Source organism: Suncus etruscus, chromosome 20 (assembly GCF_024139225.1).
Source record: "Suncus etruscus isolate mSunEtr1 chromosome 20, mSunEtr1.pri.cur, whole genome shotgun sequence".
NCBI lineage: Eukaryota > Metazoa > Chordata > Mammalia > Eulipotyphla > Soricidae > Suncus > Suncus etruscus.
In genome coordinates, this window is record NC_064867.1 from 9,728,043 (window position 1) to 9,754,324 (window position 26,282).

A 26,282-nucleotide genomic window follows, 5' to 3' on the forward strand; every position below is an offset into this window, starting at 1 on the left:
CACATGTGATTTAAAATCCACTGCAATAAGATTATAACAGTCTTGATTTTCAAATATGAAATGATAATTCTTCACTCCTTTTGAAGTACCTTGAAATTTACTTTGGCACCGAAGCATAACTTTGATGGTTATTGTGAATTATTATAACATTAGTTATTGCCTACATACTGTGTTTGTGGTGAGAAAATGGAAGTCATTTTAAATACTCTCAGTGCTAAGACTCATCTTGTTTTTGTTTTGTTTTGTTTTGGGGCCACATCTAGAGGCTCAAAGGGGTTGCTCTTGGTTCTGCACTCAGAAGTTACTTCTGGCAGGATTGGGTGGCCACATGGGATGCTGGGGATCAAACCTGGGTAGCCATGTGCAAGGCTACCCTTGCCCTACCTGCTGTGCTATTACTCTGGCCCCAATACTGAGAATCAAATGAAGAAGAAACTGAGGGAGTAGGTGTGACTCATGGTCTTTTCTGAATCTAAGTCTTTTCCCCTAGTTTGTAACGTCCCAGCAGAAGTCCCCATATTGTCTAACTAGTGGTTATTTGTTTTTTGGGGGGACCACACCCAGTGACACTCAGGGGTTACTCCTAGATATGTGCTCAGAAATTGTTCTTGGCTTGGGGACCATATGGGACACTGGTTGATCGTACCATGGTCCATCCTAGGTTGGCCGCTCAAGGTAGACGCCTTATGGCTTGCACTACCGCTCTGGCCCCTAGTGACTATTTTTTATTGCCTTTAGCATGGAACTTCATCTGCTTTTGTTTCGAGAATATGAAAGGTACAGTAGAAAAGATCTTTTTTGCATGGCAACGAAGTAGCAAAACCTGCCCTAGAATGTTATCCTATGTTTATCCAAAAACATGGATAGAAAGAGATGATTACTGATACTGAGTAATGGTCTCACTCAACCAGAGTTTATTAATCAAAGCTACATGCTAGCTTTTTAAGAATGACTTGAGTTACCACTCAAAAATGCCAGTTCTTTAGCTGTTCCCACCACAGACTTAGTTTCTCAGCATTCTGAACACAGAACTGAGAATTACACTAGAAAAAGTTGTACATCTGATTCACATCTTTTGAGAGCCAGGAATCAAGGTGATCTTTTTCTTTACATTTTTTAAAGAATGCAGAATTAGCAGTTTGTTGTTGTTGTTGTTGTTGTTGTTGTCTGTTTGGGGTCATACCCAGTTTCATGCTCAGGCAATAGTAGGTTATGCTGGAGATAGACCCCTGGTCAACCATGTACAAGGCATATGTCCTACCTGCAGTATTATTGCTCTGGTAGGGCAACATTAGCAATATTGTGGGAGTGACAATAAGAGATTTTGCATTTGTCAAAGGTAGCAGCAACTTTGGCTGCCTTCTTTAGAGAAGGAATTTTTAGAAGAATATGGCGATATAAAAAATAACTTAAGCTTTGAAAAGAGGTGCCCGGTTATCTTTGGACATATGTATATTAGACCCCTAATCCTACCAGCAGTGAACCCTCATTGTAGAACTAAGAGTAAGATCTGAACACCACAGGATGTGCCCCCCAAACAAAGCAAAACAAAACAAAACAAAAAACAAAAAGTAGCTGGACTGAATTAGCTCAGCAATTCATGAGTTACACCCATGAACCTATGCTCACCCCTCACATAGAAGAACAAATATTTGTGGATAAGTTCACAAAAATTTTCTAGCAGACTTTTATCAGAAATAAAGCAGAATAGATGTCTATTCTTTTCTATCAGATTTTGCTTTGTTATCACAGTAATACAGGCATGATAGCTTCTAAAGCAAAGACATAAATAGTATAATTGCATCTCTGAAATTACTATCAGGTTAATCATAGGTTAATTAGGAGGTTAATCATAATAATTAGTTAATAAAATCTTACAAGTTTTTTTATCCCACAGCCTGAGTATGCCAATGTTTGCTTTTGGTACATTCCACCCAGCCTAAGAAAGATGGAAGAGGGACCTGAGTTCTGGACAAAACTTCATTTGGTGAGTCATATGTGATTTATATATTTCTTTTGATGTTACAGATTTGCTGCCCATTGTCTATTGATCCTATAATTCATACTGTACGTGCAAGAGCCTCTTAAAAACCCTGAGAGAGTTAACTTCTAATTTATTGTACAATAATGACATTCCACATAGTTGCAAACATTGGTTCACATTTACAGATTTATGTTCTTGACACAAATTCAAAATAATGTGACATTTGCAAGGCAATCATGAAATTTCCTTAGAAGTTTTAATTTATACTACATACCTCAGGAAGTATAATCTGGTAATAAGGTAAAATTTGTATGATGGACAGCAACTATTTCTTCAGCTATGCTAATATGTCTCTGTGCCACCTCCCTTAGAATTATTTAGTCAGAAGTTTACATCTGGTCTCTTTGTGAGAATGTTTGTTCTGTCCATCATCAACAAAGCTTCCTTTGTATGCCCAAATGGAGTGTGTGTGTGTGTGTGTGTGTGTGTGTGAGAGAGAGAGAGAGAGAGAGAGAGAGAGAGAGACAGTGATAGAGAGACATAGAGAGTGGCAGAGACAGTGACAGAGAGTTCAGCAGGGGGATTTAATTCATCATTAAATCACAAAATATGTTTAAACTTTTCCTCACAGACATTTAGTATTAGCTAACTCAGATAGACATCTAGGAAATTTTGTTTCTGCATCTCTCCTCACCTGATCCTGACATTTAAAATCCTGCCTTAGAGGTCAGAAAAAGAATTCAGGGTATAGGGCACTTATTTTCTTTATATAGCCTTGGAGGTCTTTGAGGTATGACTCCAGAGACCCCGGGAGCACTATGAGCATGACAATAGCCATTCCTGTCACCACATGACTTAAATCATACAGTATTTTTGTTTTTGTCTCTGAGTCTTCCATCCAGTTACCTAGCTATCACTGGGTTTCTTGTATCCTTGAGCATGATTGAAGATCTCCCGCAAATAAATCCTTCCTCAAACTAATATTTTCAAGAGCTTTGAGGTCTCATTAGTTAACCTGACTTGCTCCCATACCTATACCATTTAAAAATAGTATACTGAAGTGACCAGAGGGGAAGGGCCTCTCATGGGAATACCTGTGCACTTGACTGCTGAAGTGAGACTTCACAGTATGCTGGTATTATCAAATTTAGATACTTTGCTCTGCTCTGCACTTTTTTGTTCAAGCACACTTACCTCCATGATCCCAGTTGGTAAAAACTGTGACCTGCAAACCACTCCCTACCCTTAATGGAAAAATCAATGTGAATGTCCACAGCTGTTATATGTGATAGCCCTTTTACTTGCCCTCCAAAATAAAAGGAAAAAACACTTCATGTTTAGGCAAGCAGGAGAGGATTCTGCTGACAGGATGAGTAAACTCATCCTGTCTGCATTGGAACCACAATTAGAGAGAAGCCCAGAGGTGAGAAGACAAATAAGTAAAGAGATAGAGATACAAGATCAGAGAGATAGGACAGGGGTTAAGGTAATCCTTTGCCTTCCATGGTGCCAAACCTGGTCTGATCTTTGGCACTCAATTTCCCCAAACACTGCCATGAGTGATATCTGAGCACAGAGCCAGAGGTAAGGCATGTCTCTCAAACAAACACATAGTTACAAACAAACAAATAAACAAAAAAGGAAGAGTTAGAAGGAGACAAGTCAGTTCCAGGAAATGATCTGTTTGCCATGGAAACAGAAAGGACTTCTCATTTAACACAGGACACAAGTGTTGAGAGGTGAACAATAAACAGATGTCAGCCTGGGGACATTTGTAAAGAAGTGGCTTCCAGGATGACCCAGAAATTTAAGAGAAGAGGGTGTGGTTAGAATTCCACAGGGAAACAAAGGGCAGAGGATAGAGGTCAGGTGAAGGTGGCAGATGGGTCTTAAGGCTCTCAACTTCCTTAATAAAAAACCTAGAATTTGTATCAGGTCCTTGTTTAGAGCCTGAGAGGAGGAAGAGGAAAGATATTGGGCATGAAACAGAGCCACCTGTAACCTCAGCTACAGCATTTTTAGATCTCAGCTCATTTTCTATTTATTCCTGGCTCATTAAACTGCATGCACAGTAGGCTAGATAATACATTCCCAATATGTACTGTTCTATCCCTTGTCAAACCTGAGATCAGGCAGCAAAGAGGGAGAGAGATGGATGACGTTTTTCTGTGTCTTTGCTTCAACAAACTCTTCATTACCCATTTCAGGCAGTTAGCATAGTCCTTGGGATTTGACTGCTTTTCAGTCACACAATGCAAATAGGAAAGTGCTTATGAATACATTTCATATGGTAAGTAACCCATAAAAAGAAAAAGGAATGGACAATGTGAGAATTTAGTGGTGAGATTTCTGGGAATATTTTTTTTTTTATTCTGATGGAATGCAACTGACATTTTTTGGTGGAATTGGGGAGTAATTGTTTTGAGCTGAGGAAGATATATTTGCCATTTTTTTATCTCACTTTTTGATTGTTAAGAAAAGACTGTGATATTTGTATTCTACTGACTCAGGATTGTTGCACAGAGAACTATCAGAATAACCAAATAGTTCCATTATGTTGGGAAATATATTTGACTTGCTCTTCCTTTATTTAAAGAGTTTTTGATATTATTCCTAGAAATCCAATACTGTGACATATAATATATTTTACTGTTTAACTGGAAATGGAATTTTTTTTTTTTTTGGTTTTTGGGCCACACCCAGTAACGCTCAGGGGTTACTCCTGGCTATGTGCTCAGAAGTTGCTCCTGGCTTGGGGGACCATATGGGACACCGGGGGATCGAACCGCGGACCGTCCAAGGCTAGCGCAGGCAAGGCAGGCACCTTACCTTTAGCGCCACCGCCCGGCCCTGGAAATGGAATTTAATAAGGAGAGTCTCTTCTCTCTTCAGTATTTGCCAAAACTATTCTCTTACCCATAATTTTCTATCCCTTCACTTTGGAAATCTTTTTCTATCATTTAGAATCATGGTTCTCTCTTGTCCCACTTGATATCCTTAGATAATGTTATATTTAATTGTGGTGGTGGTTTCTAATTAGTGAAGATTTATGCTTTAGACACATTTTAAGTTTCCTTTATTTTCTCTTCCAATTTTAGTATATGTGCTGCTGAAGCGATCACAGTTTCTTTTATTTTCTATCTAGATATGTGTTCATGAATTTGGCCAAGAACAGAGGAAAATAGAGCTATTGTTGCTGTATGTGGCTTTCTGCTTCCTCTAGTGTGAGATGCAAGGGTATGGTTTACAACCTGCAGTGTTCTTCAAGTACACTTGAAATTTATTCTGGGTTTTATCTTGGTTGGATATTCAGAAGCAAATAAATAAAACAAGTAAGACTTTGTCCCTCTGATTTTGACAAGAGCCAGGTTGAACTGTCAGCAGTATGATAAGCTTTCTTCCCTTTGGCAGCAGGAGAAGAGAATTCTTTGGTCATGAATCTAGAATGTCTGAGTGTCCTTTGTGAATGTGTCACTGTAAGCTTGTGTGCTCATGTGAAAAAAAAACTTTTTGAGAACACAATTACCGTGTAATCTAGTATAACTCTTGAGTATCACTGTGTGATATTATGGTCAATCATTTGGTTCCAACAACTTCTCTTTTTAAGTTGCCTCCTACCCCCAAAATTATTTCTTTTCTTGAATTGAAAAAGAAGAAAAAGGGCCCGGAGAGATAGCACAGCGGCGTTTGCCTTGCAAGCAGCCGATCCAGGACCAAAGGTGGTTGGTTCGAATCCCGGTGTCCCATATGGTCCCCCGTGCCTGCCAGGAGCTATTTCTGAGCAGACAGCCAGGAGTAACCCCTGAGCATGGCCGGGTGTGGCCCAAAAACCAAAAAAAAAAAAAAAAAAGAGGAAAAAAGGAGAAAAGCGATAAAAAGAATAATAGTGATTAGTAAAAAAAAATAGTAAAAAAATGAGTGGGGCCTTTAATAAAATGTCTATGGTGTACAGTTTGCCTATTTCAGTGGTCTCTATGGTCATACACTTTAGGTCATAGTAGCAGATATAAACAAAAGAAAATGGGTGAATTGGCATATTTTGTCAAGTCAAAGCCATAATGAGCACTGTATTTGGAGTCTAATTGATAGAGCACTGAATAATGTTTTATTTCTGATTCTTTCAAGTACTGTGATATCCTAACCCTTCATTACCTCTCTACCCAGCATGTATTTGCCTCTTTCTTGAACTTTTTCTCCTGCCATTCCTTTATCCCCATTCATTTTCATTATTTTTTTTATGTTCATCACTTCAATTCTGATCAATCAACATCCCTCCCTTAAAGGAAGCCTGAAAATAACTTTCTCTACAGTGGCAGTTCATAACTTTGTAGACAACTGTTTGGAATAAAATTTTTAAATATTTTCTAAAGTTAAACTAATAGAAAATATGAACTACTTTGTAAAAGAAAGTAGAAGAGAGACTAGGAAGATAGTATAGTGGGTAGGGAGATTGCCCTGCAAGTGGCCCACCTAGTTTTGACCCCCAGCATTCCACTCCTGAGTCCTGAAGGAATGATTTCTGTGTGCAGAACCAGCCCTCAGCACCACTGAATGTGGCCCTCAAAAACCAAACCAGTCCAAAATAAAATAATAGAAGGCCATGCGTATGGCCTATATATACATCTGTGTATGTATATATAGTATATATCTATGGTTAGATATCATAGTGTATATCTATGGACAGACAATAATTATCAAAACAGTTTATTATTTTTATTATTTGTTGTTGGCTTTGGGGCCACACTCAATGGTACTCAGGGATTACTCCTTGTGGTGTTTGAGGGTCCTTAATTGTATCAGGGATAGAAACAGAGTTGGTCACTTATAAAGCAAATACCTTACCATCTGTAATTTTTCTTTGGTTCATGAGAGTAGTTTGGAAGCAGATATATAAGCATCTTTTTTATTCCTGTGCAATTTTTAAATTTCCTATAATTAGTGACTATTTTGTGAAAGTAATGATAAGCGCAATAACAATAAGCCAACTATTGAGTCATTGACTTAATGAAGCCATAGAATGTTATTCATTGATTCTTATTTAGACAAAGCTTTCCAAGTTTTAGTATTTATTACCACCTTAAAAATGTGAAAAACATAATTAAGCATTCCACCTACTTAGGCATTTATTTCTTTCAAATATTCTACATGTGTTAGTACTTACATTTAAAGCTTCACAATTTGAATTTTCATATGGATGGGTTTTTAAAATTTAATCATGAAAAAGGCTTTCTAACCTTTTCTTCCTGGACTATGTCTAGAGAGTTGTCTCATTTTGAGACTGTGATTATACTTTGCAAACTATTTTTTATCATGAATTGTTCTCAAATGACATCTGTAATTTGTCTTATCTTCTCCTGCCATCACTATTCTTTCAAACATACTGATATTTTGTACTGATTTTAATTTCAGAGGGATTACCCTAATGATTTATAGTGAGATATTTACATTTTCAATATCATATGATTCCCCCCTAAAAACCTCCAGCATTGAGGTAGGGTTATAATTTGATTTTTAAAACCAGTGCCTAAAATAAATTTATATGTATTTATTTATTCTAGATTACTATTATTTGAGTGCTCAGATATCTGTTGAGAAAGAAAAACTTGGGCTAGCTTGAAAATAGGGAAGCTTTAATTGAGAGGATAAAGGCAAATTCCATTGTTTATTTTGTCTCTTCATAATTCAGTTTCAATGCAAGAGATTTCCTTTTCTGCCATTTCATAAATAAGACTCCATGACACCAACAAAATTTATGTTTTTAAAAGTAATTAACTAGTTGCCTTTTTGTCCTCTTGCATAACCATTCCAACTTTATTTTTTTATTTGCTGACCTGCAGATTTGTGACTAATATGTTAGTCGTTTATAATAGGTTCCTTTCTCAATAGCAGATTAGGAATAAATCTTTTAGAGTCCACTTGATGGGCTTGTTGTTTTATTGTTTATTTGGAAATATTATTGGATCTGATATCCAGATACCTTTCGAGAGATTTAGTATTCTCCATGGCAGCTTTCTGGTTTACAGCCTACTTGAAAATAAAAGTACATAAACCCTATTTCCAGTGGGGATCTCTGATTATAGGAAAGGTTAACAGCAGACATGCAAGAGGCATTTCCTGGAGTTTTGAGCTATGTACCTCTTTCTGTGCTCCATTATTTTCTCTGTGTGAATGTATGTGTTTATTTATACATGCATAATGTATAAGTTGGTATAATTTATAAATGTGACCTCCACAATTTTGATAACCTGCCTATTTCTGAAAATTGTGATTTGAATGTTCTTTTTTGAACAAAGGAAAGTTCCCAAGCAGTGCTCAAGCATGTTTAGGGGCCCCACTAGTAATTCTTTGTTGTTGTTGTTGTTGTTGTTGTTGTTTTCTCTTTCCAACATCTGAAATAAATAATCTTTTTGTTTATTAATAATTTTTATTTTGGGGGCCGGGCGGTGGCGCTCGAGGTAAGGTGCCTGCCTTACCTGCGCTAGCCTAGGAGACGGACCGCGGTTCGATCCCCCGGCGTACCATATGGTCCCCCAAGCCAGGAGCGACTTCTGAGCGCATAGCCAGGAGTAACCCCTGAGCGTCAACGGGTGTGGCCCAAAAACCAAAAAAAAAAAAAATAATAATAATAATTTTTATTTTGACCAAAGTGGATTACAAATCTTTACAGTAGTATTTCAGATACATAGTGACATTGAATCAGGGGCATTCCACCACCAATGTTGTCCTCCCTCCACCCCTGTTCCCAGCATGCATCCCCTGTCACCCCACCAGTAATTCTTGACCACCAAGGCCATCAATTTTAATAAAAGAACCTGAGATGTGATGTTGCTTGGACCTTTTGGCAATGGGCGATCCATACCCCCCAGTAGTTATAGGTGCATATTTGAGAGACCATGTTATTGGAAATTAAACCCACATTGAATGCATGCTTGGCAATACATTAACTCTGAAATTTTTTTCTATCTGTATTTGTGATAGTACTATATCCAATATCTCTTTATCTTTCTTATTCTATCTCTCTACCTATCTACTTAACTACCTCTTTTTCTTTTTCTTTCTTCATTTCTTTTCTTTCTTTCTCTTTCTGTTTCTTTCTTCCTTTCTTTTGTCCTATCTTTCTCTTTCTTTCTTTCTTTCTTTCTTTCTTTCTTTCTTTCTTTCTTTCTTTCTTTCTTTCTTTCTTTCTTTCTTTCTTTCTTTCTTTCTTTCTTTCTTTCTTTCTTTCTTTCTTTCTTTCTTCTTTCTTTCTTTCTCTTCCTTCCTTCTTTCTTTCTTTCTTTCTTTCTTTCTTTCTTTCTTTCTTTCTTTCTTTCTTTCTTTCTTCCATCCTTCCTTCCTTCCTTCCTTCCTTCCTTCCTTCCTTCCTTCCTTCCTTCCTTCCTTCCTTCCTTTCTTTCTTTCTTTCTTTCTTTCTTTCTTTCTTTCTTTCTTTCTTTCTTTCTTTCTTTCTTTCTTTCTTTCTTTCATCCTTCCTTCCTTCCTTCCTTCCTTCCTTCCTTCCTTCCTTCCTTCCTTCCTTCCTTCCTTCCTTCCTTTCTTTCTTTCTTTCTTTCTTTCTTTCTTTCTTTCTTTCTTTCTTTCTTTCTTTCTTTCTTTCTTTCTCTTTCATCTCTTTAGCTTGTAAACTAAAAATAAGGCTCATTTATTATAAAACTATATTTTTAAAGATGAGATTATTAATGTGGTGATATCTAAATGAGAGTACTTCCTTCAGAAGTCCTATTTCATTCTTCTTCATCATTCATTTTAAAGATACTCATTAAAATTTACGTTTTAAGGAAATCTAAAATAGAAGTACTTTTTAAATGGAGTATTTCTAAATGTCACTAGAGATCCTCCACTTAGACCCTGGATAGTTGGGGGTATCTAGGTGTCAGGCTCTCCCACCCCTGAGTACAACTAGCAATTTTCAGGACTGCTCAGGGAACCAGTTGTGCTCAGGGGTCTAGTTCTAGAAAATATGTAAGTTTAGGAAATGCTTGTCCATGTAAATGTCCAGTGTTAATTAAATACTGTATTCTCTTTCCTCAAATCATTAGAGCTCAAAGTAAAATCCTATTAGTTTAAATACTCTCTCAGATAGAGACTCTCTGTATAGTATGTCCCACTTTTAACTTTTAATCAGTTTCTCTCTTCTTTCTGCAATTGAGGATTAAAGGAAGTTTATTACAAACTAAGTGAAAATAACTCCTAAATTCTGAAGCTGAAGCAGGAATAAAGTACATGCAGGTGCATTCTGTTCTTACGACCCCTTCTTTTTTTTCTAAAAAGCTAAAAAAATAAGGGTCTGTAATTTTTTTTTTGTTTGTAAAGTTTAGAGTCTTAAAGAAAATCTGCCTGTAAAATAAATCCCAGGGTTGTAAAATCAATGCTACATGCTGAGTTTTTACCCCCAGGCAGACAGATTTGATGTAGTTAGGGCAGTCATGAAGAATTAATAAACCAAGTCAGTCAGAAGTGAGTCATGGAGTCAGTGTCTTCTCCCTCGTAGAATCTCTGAACGCCAAGCCAAACTGACCTTTCTTTATTAACCAGTACAAAATTCAACAAGGTGGGGGAAAGTGGAGTGGGAATCAGGTATCTTTTACATATCCAAGGGCTAGATTTAAAGGAAAGAGGAAATTGGGGGAATGCCTTTATTTTGGGTTAATAGCTGGGTGTCAACTTACATTTGGCCTCTTCTTTTTTTTTTTCTGAACATCTTGGCTGTTTAATGATGATTCCCATAAAAGGAAGTGTGCACTACAGACAGAGAAAAACACTGAAGGAAAGACACCCAAAAGAGGTGATGGCGGCAAAAGTTTCATAAGTAGGAATGACTCCCATCTCCCCATCTATAACAGAGTGCCCTAAAGTGTGTGTATGTGTTTCCAATATCTTCCACTGCTTATATAGAATGACACAGTGCAGTTCTAGAATGTCAAGGGATCAGTTCAGAAATCTGATCATGTATCTAGGACCAGTGACCTAGACATTCGCACTAGCCATTAGCTCAGAATCTCTGTGGGACCCTTGTGGGTCATAAGAGTCATAAGAAGATGCTCAGAGAATGTAGAAATCATAATGTCTGAGACTTGTGAGTTTTAACTGGGCCAGAATGTTCAGTGGCTTTCAGGTTGGATCTAATTTTCATTAAGGAATATAAAAGACTAGGACTTTTCTTGTGTACTTTTAATCAACAAAAATTAATACACACAACACAACCTTTGTAGAAATTGTTTGGAACTTGAGATAGTACTGCAAAACAGAATGGAGCCTGTGAAGAAAAAATAGATTTTTTTTTTCCCCCTATGGGATCTTTAAAGTCCCTTTACCAGTGACAAATCTGCCCCCTGGTGGCACTTTTGCTCATTTTCTCTTCTCTGGCCAAGAATTGACACACCAAATGCTTATAAATAATGCTGTTATAAAATATTATAAAAGATTATAGCAGCTGTACTGTCCCAGCTACTCGTTTCCAGAAAGCAATCAAGCATGATTCAGAGGACCAGCAACTTCTCAAATTTCAGACGTGCTTTTATTCTTTTCTCCCTTACTTGGTCTATACTGAAGAAGATTGACATCTCAGTTTAAACCCCTCACTCCTGATGCCCCAGAATCCTTTTCAGCCCAGCCCTTACAACCTTTGAGAAAATAGTTGCACGTTTGTTATCTAAATATTATTTCTATCTCATTCCATAATGCCTTGGTTTAAACTTCTGAAAAGAAATCTTGTCATGTCTCACCCTAAGAATTTATAAAATCATTTTTGGAATTTGGGAGTTCTTAAATTATTTCTCAATTTCCGCCATGGTCAACACTAGCGGGTGAGCATCTTCACTTTCACTCTTTCTGGTTTCGCTTCAGAGGATAAAGAGCTCAGTATGTAATTTCTGAGTATAAAACTCTAGGTGATTTGAATCATACTCTGATGATATTGTAAAACAGATTTTTCAATTGGCCTGTAGCTGTTTAAGATGCCAGTAGGGTATAGTGAGTACATAGATTTGAGCCTAACTGTGGCAACTAGAGGCTGTATTATTTGGAAAGGTGAAAAATCCTTTATTAGTTTGATATTTTTATTGCATTAATTATTAGTAGAGTGAACTAGTTTCTTTGCTTTTTTTTCAATGTCTTCATTGTTTTGCTTATGTTTTGCATATTTATATGTTGAGGTTTGAGGTTTTACTTATAAATTTAAATGAGGGCATATATAGTTTGAGTTTTAAAGCACTTATCATATGGAATGAAGACATCTCCCTTGGTATTACATCCTTTTTATTTTAGACTCACTGTTTTTCCCATTGTAAGAAGTTTTAAATTTTTTATGTATTCAAATCTGTCACTCTTTTCCTTCATGATTTATTCCACTGCTTCAAAGCTGAAGTTACTGTTCTTTCACAAATCTGATAAATATTCTATTCCATCTCCTGCTGGTACTTCTGTCATTTTTTTTATTTACTTCCTTAATCTGTTTGAAGGTTATTTTTGTATACAATGTAAAATGTGTCTAACTTGATCTTTTCCCAAAATTATTATCCAATTAATCTGGTTTGTTTTCTTAAACATATTTTTTCTAATGACCTTTTATTATAAAAAGCTTTCTTATTATGTGTTATATTTTATAAGTAATGTATTCTACTTTTATATTCTTCCAATCTGTCCTATAGAACTGCATTGCTGGTATTGTGTCAGGAACAAGAAGATTTAAATAATATTTATTTAAAATGGCTCCTTCTTTATATATATATATATATATATTATTTAAACACCTTGATTACATAGGTGATTGTGTTTGGATTTCAGTCATGTAAAGAACACCACCCATCACCAGTGCAACGTTCCCATCACCAATGTCCCAAATCTCCCTCCTCCCCACCTGAACCCCACCTGTACTCTAGACAGGCTTTCCATTTCAAAATGGGCTCCTTCTAAGCTCTATTCTATTTTTTATCAGAATTATTTAATATCACACTTAAATGTGTTACTAATGTATTTGAGAACTTTTTGTCAGTTAAGAGTATGCATCTTGTTAAGATTTTTTTGGGGGGTGGGCCACATCCAGTGATGCTCAGGGGTTACTCCTGGCTATGCACTTGGAAATTGCTCCTGGCTTGGGGGACCATATGGGACGCCAGAGATTGAACTCAGGTCCATCCTGCATCAGCCATTTGCAAGGCAAACACGCTACCTCTGTGCTATGACTCTATCACCTTGTTAAGATATTGTTGAAGCTTAAATTATTGGTTCAAGATCTAAATAATTAAAATTGCCACTCACTAAATATGTAAGTATGGAAAAGTTAAACTTTGTTAGCCTTTACTTTCATCAATAATGCAGATGTAAAAAATGCTTATATTATATGTATTGAATAGAGATTGAAAAGCATAGAATGTTAGTGCCTGCACAAAGCAAATGTTTATTACTCTTTTGCTTTTATTGCTACTAATTCTGTTATACCATGTTTGACTAAGCTTCAAATAGCCAGAGAGATAATATTGCATATAGGGAATCTTGCCTTGCATACAGCAGACCTGACTTTCACCCCTGGTGCCCCATATGGTCCACTGAGTCCTGCAATTGTGATCCCTGACCATAGAGCTAGAAATAAACTAGAGCATCACTGGGTGTTTTCCCTAAAACAAAACACAAAACAAAACAAAAAAGCAAATCACTTGTCTTCTTAGGTTATTTTGACTGTCTCAAAAATGATTATATATACTATTAAATTAAAAAAAATTATAGCACCTGCTATGTTCTAACTTCTCTTCTAGGTTCTTGAAATTAACACCTTTTGGTGAGGCATTTCTTTAATAAAATGTTGTTGAAAGGAAAGGAAACACTATAATTAATGTCTAGACTTTTTATAAAAGAAAAGAATCAAGGGATTGAGAGATAGTCGAGCAGTTCAGGTCTAGTATACAGTCTAGTATACACCTGACTCAAGTTTGCTTCCCAGCACCAATTGGTCTCCCAAGCATTTTCAAGTGAGGTGCTGAAGGTTTCCAGCCCTGTTGGGAGTATGCCCAGTATTCTTGATATTGCAGAACCTGAGCAGTATGGCATCCTCAGGTCCTTGCATTGTACCACTGAATGCCTTGAACTATTGATGCATTAAACTTGCATCTGTTACTGGTTGGCAGTAAATCTCTGGTTGCCCTTCCCAAGCCTGGTAAGGACTCAGGGAACTCACTGAAGTAAAATAAATTAAAAAATAGGGCTATAACAGAATTTCCTGCCAGTTATTACAAAAATGTTTAATCTGGATTTTAGTTATAGATGTAAACTATAGATCTACAGCACTGCAAAGGTTCTACATATTCTTAATGCCTTTTATTATGTGTCATTTAACAAATATTATACAACTGATTTATATTTCTTTTATACTCTAAGCACCAGAATTTATTAGACTATGCTTTCCAAATTAATTTCTACTACATATCTTCTTACCAAATGAAAAAATGACCTTGTGTTTAAAATTTCATGTTATAATTTAATTATGAGAATACCCTTAATTCATATTCTAATTTAAGAGAGTTCAATTTAAAACATTTCTAAAAAGGCTTATTTAAAATTTATTTTATGTGACATTTAAAAATAAAATAATTTTTCTAATCCTTTGAATCAACATAAACCTACTAAGATAAAAATCTTATAGTTGTAAAATACTGGCTACATTAAAATTTTTTGTGCTGTTACAAAATTAACAATGAATAAAAATATATGTTCTTTGATGAACTCACTCATCTGTTTAATATTACAGCCTTAGAAAATTTTGCTCTTTTACTAACAAAGACAAAACAATGAAAAAGTAGTTGCTATACTATGATTCAACTTATAAAACCATTTTTTCCAAATATAGATATCCACATTCTACATAATTTTAAGTCAGGGATTTTTTTTTTTTTGTTTATTTGGGCCATACCCATTTGATGCTCAGCTAAGCGCTCAGAAATTGCCCCTGGCTTGGGGGAACCATATGGGACGCCGGGGGATCGAACCTCGGTCCTTCCTTGGCTAGCGCTTGCAAGGCAGACACCTTACCTCTAGTGCCACCGCGTCGGCCCCAATCAGGGATTTCATATTATCAGTACATGTCTTCATTTCAAGATTATATTATTTTGATCATTTAATTTTTTTCTTTTTTCTTTTTGGGCCACACCCTGTAATGCTTAGGGGTTACTCCTGGCTATGCCTTCAGAAATCGCTCCTGCCTTGGGGGACCCTAAGGGTTGCTGGGGATTGAACCAAGATCCGTCCTGGATCAGCCGCATGCAAAGAAAATGCACTATGATTGTGCTATCGCTCTGGCCCTGATCATTTAATTTTTAAAATTCTGTTTAAAGTCTGAAAAATATTTTTTATTGGAGCATATATATAAATATGTACACCCATGTACATTTACATGCATATAATTAAACATACTTGAATGTGTTATTAAATATATTTGTATGCATATATATTTAAATGGAACTCAATTTCTGGTTCCACATATGGTCCCCTGGGCACCCCATATGGTGTCCTGAGCATTACCAGGCGTGATCCCTGACTCCAAGTTCAGAAATAGTCTCTCAGTACTTCTGGGTGTGCTCAAAACTTGACCACCACCAAAAATTATAAGCTTATAAAAATGTTTTTGTTAATTTTCTGATCTCTGATTCTAAAGGCCTTATATTTATTGAGCGTTAGAATGCTGATAACAATGGCAGGGAAATTCACAAAATTACACTAAACTTTATATACAGTCTTCTAAAGGAAACACTTTATATTCCATACTTAATAGAAAACTAAGTTATTTTACAATATGCTTCTTTACTACAATTTTCTTACTTCAGTTTCTTCTACAAGACAATCTCAAACTTGCCTATGTGCTTCTAACCATTGCCTCTACTCCTAAGCCTTTCTTCTAATTGCTAGAGGATTCAGCAGCTACTAATTTTCTCCATTCTTGTTTAACAGCCTTTAATATTCACCAGAAAATGCAGTTCTTAATGTGGTAGTCAAGCACTAATAACTCTTCCACTCTCATCTTCAAACTCTTTTAGATCCTCTGGATCTATGTGTTCATTTTTACTTCTTAATTTCAGATGTTAATAGTCTTTCTTCCTCCAAGCTCTAATTTCCCTAGGCAGTAAATGCATTTATATACGCATTATGAATTTCACACTTTATAACATTGTAGAACACAGAATATTGATAAATTGCATGATCTCAATTCTCCATTAAAAGCATTAAACTTTGAGGAATCTTTGGAGAGATAGCACAGTGGGTAGAGCACTTGCCTTATAAATGCTGGCCCAGGTTCAATCCCTGGCAACCCATATGGTCCCTCAATTCTCACCAGGAGTAATCCCTGAGAACAGAGCCAGAAGTAAGCTCTGAGAACTGGATCTGTTGCTTTTGACCCCAAAATAAACAAAATTGAAATATTAATCTTTGGTTTGATCTTGTATATGTTGGGTGCTCTTTATGTGTAGTGTTATATTATGGTAGTGATATGTTATGTGTAGTTCAAAGTATTGCAATGCGATTTCTTTTCAGTTAATGCAGGTCCAGTAAACTTATTTTTCTCTCTTATCATACATGCCCACATAGATGTACATATTTTACTGAAAATTTTATTATGTTCCCCTTCTTGATCATTGTCATCTGCTTTTTATTGATATGTTTCTAATGATTAAAATTTTTGGAGAATAGATTCAAACATTTCAGAGTAATGACCAAGGGCCAAATACAGAGCCCGGAAAAGAACTGACCCAATTTCTATCTGCGTAAACTATATGACTAGTACAAGAAATAAAATAAATCAAGCAGTAACAGTAAACATTAACTCCTCCCCCAGTATCTGCAGTTAACAGAATGTGAAAATGTATATGCTACTGAACTAAGATTGAGTCTAGCCACTTCCTTCAACAATAAGCACCACACCTAAATGTTAAACTCAGTCTTCACTTATTCCCAGTATTCACCTAATAATCTTTTGAGTTCAAGTTAACCCAGCCTTCTGTGAAGGGGCTAAAGTGGCCACTATCAGTAATTCCCAGAGGCATGGTCAGAATTTGCATTCTGTCCATGCTAGGACATCTCTTAGTATCATACATAGCAGAGAGCTAGCATTTTATAAAATGAGTAAATAAAGCTTGCAACGTGAGATCTCTTCAGAGGTCCTTTGTTAAAAGCCTATATAAACACTGATAGTGTGATATTCTTTCTGAGTGGAAAAAAAAATCTGGTTACAGCATTTATATGGGCTTGTTCTGCATGGTAAATTTTAATCTCCATTGTGCCAGTCTGAATTAACATTGCTTACAATTTTTTTTTATTAACCAGTGATGTTTCAGTAGTAAAGCTTAAAGAAGCAGCCTTTAATTTTGATAAAATAGAAATGACAGTCATGTTCTCTTTTCTGTAGCCCCTCACAAAATCCCTCAAGGATTTCTGCAATCTTTTTGTTTAAACAGACTATATGAATTCCTACTTTTTATCCATCCCTACTCTCTCTCAATTTTAGCAAAAACGTGTATAATGAAAATGCTGAATTTAGATAATATATTCAGGGCAAAGTTACATCATTAAAGTCATCCTTTGCTTTACAAAATTATCCCAAATAGTATTTCTTTTACCTTTCAAGCTCCACTAACCCAAATCACTGTCTTTGAATACTCATCAAGGCCACCTGTGTTTCCTCTGCATGTATTTCATTTGGCAATTATTACATTTGCAGTACAGTTTGATGAGAGGAAGATTATTTAATGCTGAGATATTGTGTTTGGATGACATGGGGATGATCAAGAAAAGAAAGTAAAAGTCCATGGGGAGTGGGTGGAAGGAATGTTGAGGAAATAATGCTGAACATGTGGCTGGCAGAGGTTTAGGGAGTACCCATGAGAGATATTAGGAAAAATGACAGCTGGGCAGTCCTGCTAACAGCAAAATCTTGATCACTGTGATTTCAGGACAGCTTCTACACTGGATATAATTTGGTAGCTTTTTTTTTTTTTTTTTTTTTTACAAAGAGTGATAGAAGAACCTGAGAAAACACTTAACATAGAAAAGAGAATTTAAGAAAGAAAAGCAGGATTCTTGAGCAGCGTCTCAATAAAGCTCAGGAAGTTAAGGGGAAAGGAATAGTAAACATTTAGCTAGTTGACTAGCAATACGTTTTATTTTGCTAGAATGAATAAGATGCCTATCTAGAGGAAGATGTCTGGGAAAGGAAAGAGATGTGTTAAAGGAAGTAATGTGTTTCATAGAGGAGGTGCTTTCTCTAATAGCTCTTATTTCTTTAAAAGAGAATTTAATATGATTTTGATCTGCCAAATAATGAAATTTATTGCTCAATAATATATATAACAATCACAAAACATTAGTGAAATGAGACGTAAGCATTTCTTGCTCATGCCTCTTTAGATAACTGGGGAAAAGGAAATAACAGGTACCTAATTTTGTCTGAATTCATTCAGGAGTGACTCTGCTTTAAAGTCTCTTACTCTTTTTTTTTTTTTTTTTTTTTTTTTTTTTTTTTTTTTTTTTTGGTTTTTGGGCCACACCCGGTGACGCTCAGGGGTTACTCCTGGCTATGCGCTCAGAAGTCGCTCCTGGCTTGGGGGACCATATGGGACGCCGGGGGATCGAACCGAGGTCCGTCTCCTAGGCTAGCGCAGGTAAGGCAGGCACCTTACCTCCAGCGCCACCGCCCGGCCCCATCTTACTCTTTTTCTTAAATCAGTCAACTACCTAGGCATGTTCTCATGGCAGAGACCAAAGAGCATTTAGTCAGCTGCAAGGCACATAAGCTAAATCCAACAATAAAAGATGACAGAGACTTGACTCCCCCTCAGTGTAAAATCAAAACTAATACAATAAAAATAAATATTAGTGAGTGTTACTTCCATGGAAATGACTAGTTGAAAATAAATGATTCTTGAGGGTAACCTAAGAAACAAGAAACAAGAAACCTAACCTAAGAAATCTAAGAAACAAGAAACCTAACAAACAAGGATGGCCACTTTGAAAGCAAGAAATTTAAATACCATATTTTTTGCTCTGATCATAAGATGCACATAGTTTTGAGATGTTCTCCTCCCCTGCATTCAGGTTTCACCTCCAGGTGGCATTCACTCCATAAGATGCACTTTTATTGGGTCTGAGGATTGTGAGTTATTCTTAAGGCATTTAACGTAAGGCACACTTTTTGTGGGGAAAGTGTGTCTTATGGCACCAAGAATACGGTAATTTTTAAGATAGGGAATATGAAATTGTAAAGCCCAGTGGTGATTCAAACTAAGTAATGTTTCTGCCACATAATTACTTGTGGGAAACTCAGTCAAATTTAGCAAATACTTTGTGACAAAAACTGTCCCAAGAACCACAGGGAAAAAAAATCAAAGATGAAAATTACTTAAATTTTTTATCAAGCAGCTTTCAAGTTGAGGAAGATACAAGCTTATCTAAAAGTTACTATAATGACAAATATAATGTATTGTAGGGATAGATGGAAATGGAAGTAGTCTTTTAAGGTAATTGGATATAGAGAATAGGATTAAGAGTAAAATGATTTATAGATAATTAAAGATTTACATCACTAGAACGGATAAATAATTTAAGTCAAATCCCTCTCCCTAACTGGGTTGTTCATGGAACAATATGCCAAAGTTGAAAGTAATTTGTTAAAATTGGACACAGTCACAAAAGATGAGACCATTAGAATCAGCTACATCTAATGTGACCTGCCTAATAATTATGGAATTCTAACCAGGTACTTTTCTGTTCCATTGAATACAATTCTGAAATTTCTACTATTTTGGTGCATCTTATAGGCTAACTCTTAATCATATCACAGATATTTTAGCTACAGTACTATGCAATATATGAGTATAGGAAGAAACTTTATTGATAAAGAAGTTAATATTTTATCTAAGATACTCATTATGGCATAATTTAAATTTTAGGTATACATCATTAAATATATTATGTAAAATATACTGTTAAATTAATTTTTAAGATCACATTTTAGGGGACCATGAGATGCCTCAAAGAACTGGAGTATATGTATATATATGTAAATATATACATATATAATATATATGATATATGTATATATGAAGTATATGTATGTAGGTGCCCTGTGTTTAATTCTTGGCAGCAGGTGTTCTAAGTACTGACAAGGGCGCCCATTTCCTTCCAATAAAAAATCTACTTATGACCAGTGAAATAGTCTTTGTCTCAGCTTACCTAAAGACCTAACCACTTTTCTTCTGGTAACAACTAATAGGTCTAAAATACAAATATAGGGGGGTTGCTTTATTTTTTTATCTGTTGTTTTTTTCTGTATAGAGTGTAGGATTTAAATCATATGATATTTGTATTTTCTTTCTGATTCATATCACCAGTACTCACTAAATTTATACATAATTTTGCAATGGTGGAATTTTATTTTTTATTATTTGGGAAGGGATATGAGGCACAACTGCTGATACTCAGAGTTCACTCTGTATTCTGGAACTACTCCCAGCAGTACTCAGGAACACAGGAGATGTCCAGAATTGAACCTAGGTTGGTCACATGCAAGGAAAATGTCCTACATCCTATGCTGTTACTTCATACCCTGAACTTTTATTATTTTTGAAGGTGATTCGTATTCCATTGAATATATATAACACTTAAGAAGGTTGAATTAAAGCAGAATCAGATTCTAATGATTTTCACAGGAAACTCAGAGAAGAATTTTTCAAGGAGGAAGTCTTTGTTTTGTTTTGAGTTTTTTTTTTTTTGGGGGGGGGAGTCACACCTGGCAGTGCTTAGGGGTTATTCCTGGCTCTATGCTCTGAAATCTCTACTTAAAGGCTCTAGGGACCATTTTTTTTTTTTTTTTTTTTTTTGGTTTTTGGGCCACACCCGGTAATGCACAGGGGTTACTCCTGGCTATGTGCTCAGAAGTTGCTCCTGGCTTGGGGGACCATATGGGATGCAGGGGGATCGAACCGCGGTCCGTCCAAGGCTAGCGCAGGCAAGGCAGGCACCTTACCTTTAGCGCCACCGCCCGGACCCTCTAGGGACCATTTGAGATGCCAGGATTTGAACCACCGTCCTTCTGCATCTAAGGCAAATGCCTTGCCGTTGTGCTATCTCTCCAGCCCCAAGGAGGAAGTCTTTATCATGATTTTATTGCTACCAGGTTTTAGGAAGTGTTACCTTCTAAAGTTGCTGGCATAGAACTCTTTATGAAAGCACTTTGTGATTTGTAAGGCAACAAACATATATTAAATAAAAACACTTGCTTTGCTTTATGTAGGCACAAATCATCTTCTGTGGGTTTCCCATGGAGACTTTTCTCAGTAATGAGAATCTTGAAATAGGTTTCACTTCCTCTTTCACATAATATGTATGCTCATAAGGGCTACATTTATTTTGCTGTAACATTTTCTGAGCATTTACATTCTATTACAACTTGACAAAAAAACCCTGCATACCTATCCTCATTTGCTCTTATTAAATCTTTCTGTAAGTAGAGTTGATATTATTACCTCGAAGAATTTTATATTAGTAAACATCTCAAAGTTCAACCGTTATTGGTATAGGCAATCTGCTCCAAAAGTTCCCAAGCCTGGTTGCTTTTATATATTGGTAAAGAAAAAAAGTAAAAGGTAAAGTGTTGGTAATAAAGCTTTGATTATAAAGCATAGGGGCTAAAAAGGATGAGCCAAAGAAAAATTATCAGACCAGCAGGGAATTAAACTGGGCAGTGCCAAGGAAAGGGATTCACTTAGAAGAATGAACATTGGTTCATAGAAGTAGAAATACTTTTCATATAAGCACCATTTTCAAAACTAAAATATGTTGGAGGGAGAATCCAAAATCTGAAGCTCAAACAGTTGTGGAGAATCAGAGAGATAATATAACAGGTAGAAGCTGGTTTTACTGACCCAGATTCAAATACTGGCCATGTATGGTATCCTGAACTCTAATAGCAGTGATCTCTGAGCACAAAAGCAGAAGGAAACCCTGAAAAGAGCCAGTCAAGGCCCCAAACAAACACACACATATACACAAACAAATAAAAAAAATTGTAGAGAGGAGCTGGAGTGATAAAACAGGGACTAAGCTGCTTGGCTTGCACATGGCTTATTTCATAACCATAGCACTTTCAAAAGTTATCCCTAAAGGCAGAGCTAGTAGTAATCCCTGAAAACTGTGTGTACCTTGAAACAAACAAACAAACAAACAAACAAAAAATAGTTAAAGTGATAAGGTAGTTTTTACTGATATTTAGACTTAGTTTTGCTCTTTGCTTTTCTGTGAAACTAGCAATAAATCTTTGGGGGCAAAATTTAGTATTTTACCATCCCTCATTATAAAATAGGTTAATAATACTTGAATTATAAAAACGTTGGAAGATAAATCTCTTTTTTAAATGAGTTAAATTTATCATGGTATAGATCTCCCAAGTCTTTGGTTAAGTTGGTTCCTGGATACTTGATGCTTTGGGATGCGATGTTAATTAGAATAGACTCCTTTATCTCTTTCTCTTTTGATTTTTTTTTTTTTTTTTTGGTTTTTGGGTCACACCCGACAGTGCTCAGGGGTTACTCCTGGCTCTATGCTCAGAAATTGCCCCTGGCAGGCACAGGGGACCATTGGGATGCCAGGATTTGAACCACCATCCTTTCGCATGAAAGGCAACAGCCTTACCTCCACGCTATCTTTCTGGTCCCTAATTCAATTTTTTATATAGGAATGTAAGCGACTTTTATTTACATATATTTACATTGTAGGCAGCTAGTCTGAATTATTTTTTTATTGTTTCTGTGAACTTTCTTGTGGATTCTTTGGGGTCATCTATGTATAGTATCATGTCATTTGAAAATACTGATAATTTAACTTTTTTCCAATTTGAATCCTTTTGATTTTTCTTGCATGAATACTAAAGAAAACTTCTGATACTATACTGTCTAAAAGCAGAGACAGGGGCTGAAGTAATAGCACAGTGAGGAGGGTGTTTGCCTTGTATGCAGCCAACTTGAATTCAATTTCTGGCATCCCATATGATCCCCTCAGTCTGCCTGAAGTGACTTCTGAGTGCAGAGCCAGGAGTGACCCATGAGCACTGCCAGATGTGCAAACCCCCCCCCAAAAAAAAAAGAGGAAACAGTGGACATTGCTTTCTTAGCTGGTTTCTGCTCTTATTTTTACTATTTCCATCATTTTACTATATTTGAGGTTTGTTTGCTGTTCCTTCTCCAGATTTTTGTTATGTGTATTTAGGTTTTTGATTTGGGTTTTTATCTTCTTTCTTAATGTAGGCCTGCAGTGCTATAAATTTCTCCAGTAGTATAGTTTTACTATATCCCATATATTCTGATAGCTTGTATCTTGATTGTAACTTGGTTGTAACTTGATTGTAACTTGGTTGTAACTTTCTTGATTTCCTCTTTCATCTATTTGCTCTTTCAGTATTTTGTTTAGCTTCCACGTCTTTGAAGTTTTCTCCATCTTCTTCCTGTAGTTAATTACCATTTCATGGAATTATAATCTGAAAATGTACTTTGTACAGTTTATATATTTGTAAATTTTTACATTTGAGTTATGCCCTAATGTGTTGTCTATCCTGAGGTGTATTCCATCTGTACGAGAAAAGGTGTATTCTTGTTTTTAAAGATGAAGAGCCCTGCATATGTCCAACAATTCTAGATTTTTTAGCTTCTTTTTTGTTCTTTTGTCTCTATACTGATACTTATTCTGTTTGGTCTGTCTAAAGATGAAAGTGTAATGATGAAGTCTACCACAACCTTTGTGTTTCAATCATTGTGTTTCTTTAGGTTTGTTAGCAAGTGCTTTACAAACTTTGCTGGGCTTTTATTTGTATCATAAATATTGATGACAATATTTTTTGATCTATTATTCCCTTAACCTATAATTAATGTCCTTCACTGTCTCTCATTACATTTCTTTATTTTGAATGATATTTTGATTTGATTTTGGTCTGATATGTTTGGCCATCCCAGCTTTCCCCCATACTTTCATTCTGAGTCTGTGTTTATCCTGTGAGTTTTGATGTATTTTCTGTAGGTTTCTTGGGGTCGTGTTGCTATTTTTGCATATTTGTGTATGGGTACTAGTTGTTTTTGCAAGAATCTATTTTTTTATAGGCTGTCTTTCAGTAATTGCAAATTCATTTAGTTGTCACAAATGTTTTCAGCTCTTGTTCATCTAAAAAGGGTCTTATCTTTTTCTTTTTTTATTATTAATTAATAATTTTTATTCTGACCAAAGTGGATTACAAATCATTCACAGTAGTATTTTAGGTACATAGTGACATTGAATCAGGGACATTCCCACCACTAATGTTGTCCTCCTTACACCCCTGTTCCCATCATGCATCCCATATTGCCTCTCCTTTGCCCCTAGGCTGCTAGTATAAGTGGACCCCTCTGTGTCTAGCTTGCTGTAGATTGGGTATCTATTCTGTTGTAGTTGGCTTTAGTTTTGGTGTTCAAGACTGATCATTTTTTATTTCTGATTCATTTTTGATTCATTGTATTTATTATTTATTTTATTTCTGATTCATTTCTATTACACATGACTGTTTGGTCTTGGTTCCCTCATTATTTCCCCCTCAATTTGTGAGGTAGAACAAGATAGTTCAAGTTATGTGGTTCTGTTTGAAGGTAAGAAGAAAAAAATAAAGAAAAAAGGGAGGGGCAAAAATTCAAACGAGCAAAAAACAGAAGTAGCCCTTCTAGAGTATATAAAAATCAGTTTAAGAAAAGAAAGGGAAAAAGGAAGAAAAACATAAAAATAACACAAAAAAATCAACCTCCCCAAAACAAAACAAAAACAAACAAACAAAAAAACCTGAAAAGCACCATAGCAATAAAGACAACAACCAAACACTAACCATGGTCCTAAAATAAAGATGAATAAAGCACGGGGGGGGGGGGGAGGTAAAGAAAAGAAGAAAAAAAAAAACCAAGCAACAACAATTACAAAAATTTTTTTTTGTTTTCTTTTTTTTTTTTGGTTTTTGGGCCACACCCGGCATTGCTCAGGGGTTACTCCTGGCTGTCTGCTCAGAAATAGCTCCTGGCAGGCACGGGGGGGGGGGGGGGGGGGGCATATGGGACACCGGGATTCGAACCAATCACCTTTGGTCCTGGATCGGCTGCTTGCAAGGCAAACGCCGCCGCTGTGCTATCTCTCCGGGCCCTATAAAATTTTTTTAAAAAATTTAATTTATGCTATTTTTTTTTTTTTTGCATAGGCACAGTAAAAATTGGGGAGATTGGAAAGGGAATTCCCCTGGCTCAAGAGATACAGAGTTTCTCCGCCCTTGAAGTATACTGTCATGGGTATAACTACAGGCTCCATACATGCTCTTTTACTCTCCTAGATCCTTTTGTGATGTCTGGAAGTTTTCCGCCCATTGTGGATGATAAAATCAGGCCTCTGTAGCTAGTGATCTTAGTATTTGCACATGTCATAGGATGGAGTCTTTCTTTACCATTCCAAAAGTTCTGTTTCATCACTGTTGTTTTAATCAGTCTTCTGTAGTTGGTGGTCTTGGTTTTTGCACCAATCCTAGGATGAAGCCTAGGATAGTCTTTCATGCAGAATTCTAGACTGGAAGCGTTTTTCATTCAAAATATTAAATATGCAATAGTGAAAACCACAGTGCTAAAAGGTAGGGGGAGGAAAAGAGAGAGAAAGAGAGACACAGAAAAAAAAGAAGTAAAATATCTTCCCCAGGAGCAGTTGGTGGTGGTGGGAGGATAGTGATGGGTACATTGGTGGTGGAAAAAAATCACTAGTGAAGGATGGCGTTCATTGTATGACTGAAATTCAATCATGAACAATTTCATAATCATAATGCTTAAATGATTATTTTCTAGAAAGTTCAAAATATTTTAAATATATCATTCCATTTTTTCCTGGCCTATTAGATATTATATACAAGGTCTGTTGCTGTTCTTAGGTCCTTTCCCTCTTGCTGATTTTTATTTTTGTTTTGTTTTTGGGCCACACCCAGTGACGCTCAGGGGTTACTCCTGGCTATGTGCTCAGAAGTCGCTCCTGGCTTGGGAGACCATATGAGATGCTGGGGGATTGTACCTCGGTCCATCCTAGGCTAGCACTGGCAAGGCAGCCACCTTATCTCTAGCGCCACCGTGCCGGCCCCCTCTTACTGATTTAAGTAGTTGTCTTTTGATATTACCATTTGATTACCATGTGTCTTGGTATAGTTTTGTTTGACACTCTTTGGGCCTCTTGGATCTGTTGATGTTTCTCTCTCAGAGAGTAAGAATATTTATGGTAATTATTT

At 36.1% G+C, this 26,282-nt stretch overlaps 1 protein-coding gene across 1 annotated transcript in view; it reads left to right on the forward strand.

Annotated features, from left to right (window-relative positions):
* The window catches only part of GADL1 (glutamate decarboxylase like 1), a 239,878-nt gene that overhangs the window by 175,444 nt on the left and 38,152 nt on the right, over window positions 1–26,282 (forward strand). The window contains exon 14 of the mRNA XM_049766059.1: window positions 1,898–1,987. Within this exon, the coding sequence (XP_049622016.1) occupies window positions 1,898–1,987 (90 nt within the window). The remainder of the gene's footprint in view (window positions 1–1,897; window positions 1,988–26,282) is intronic.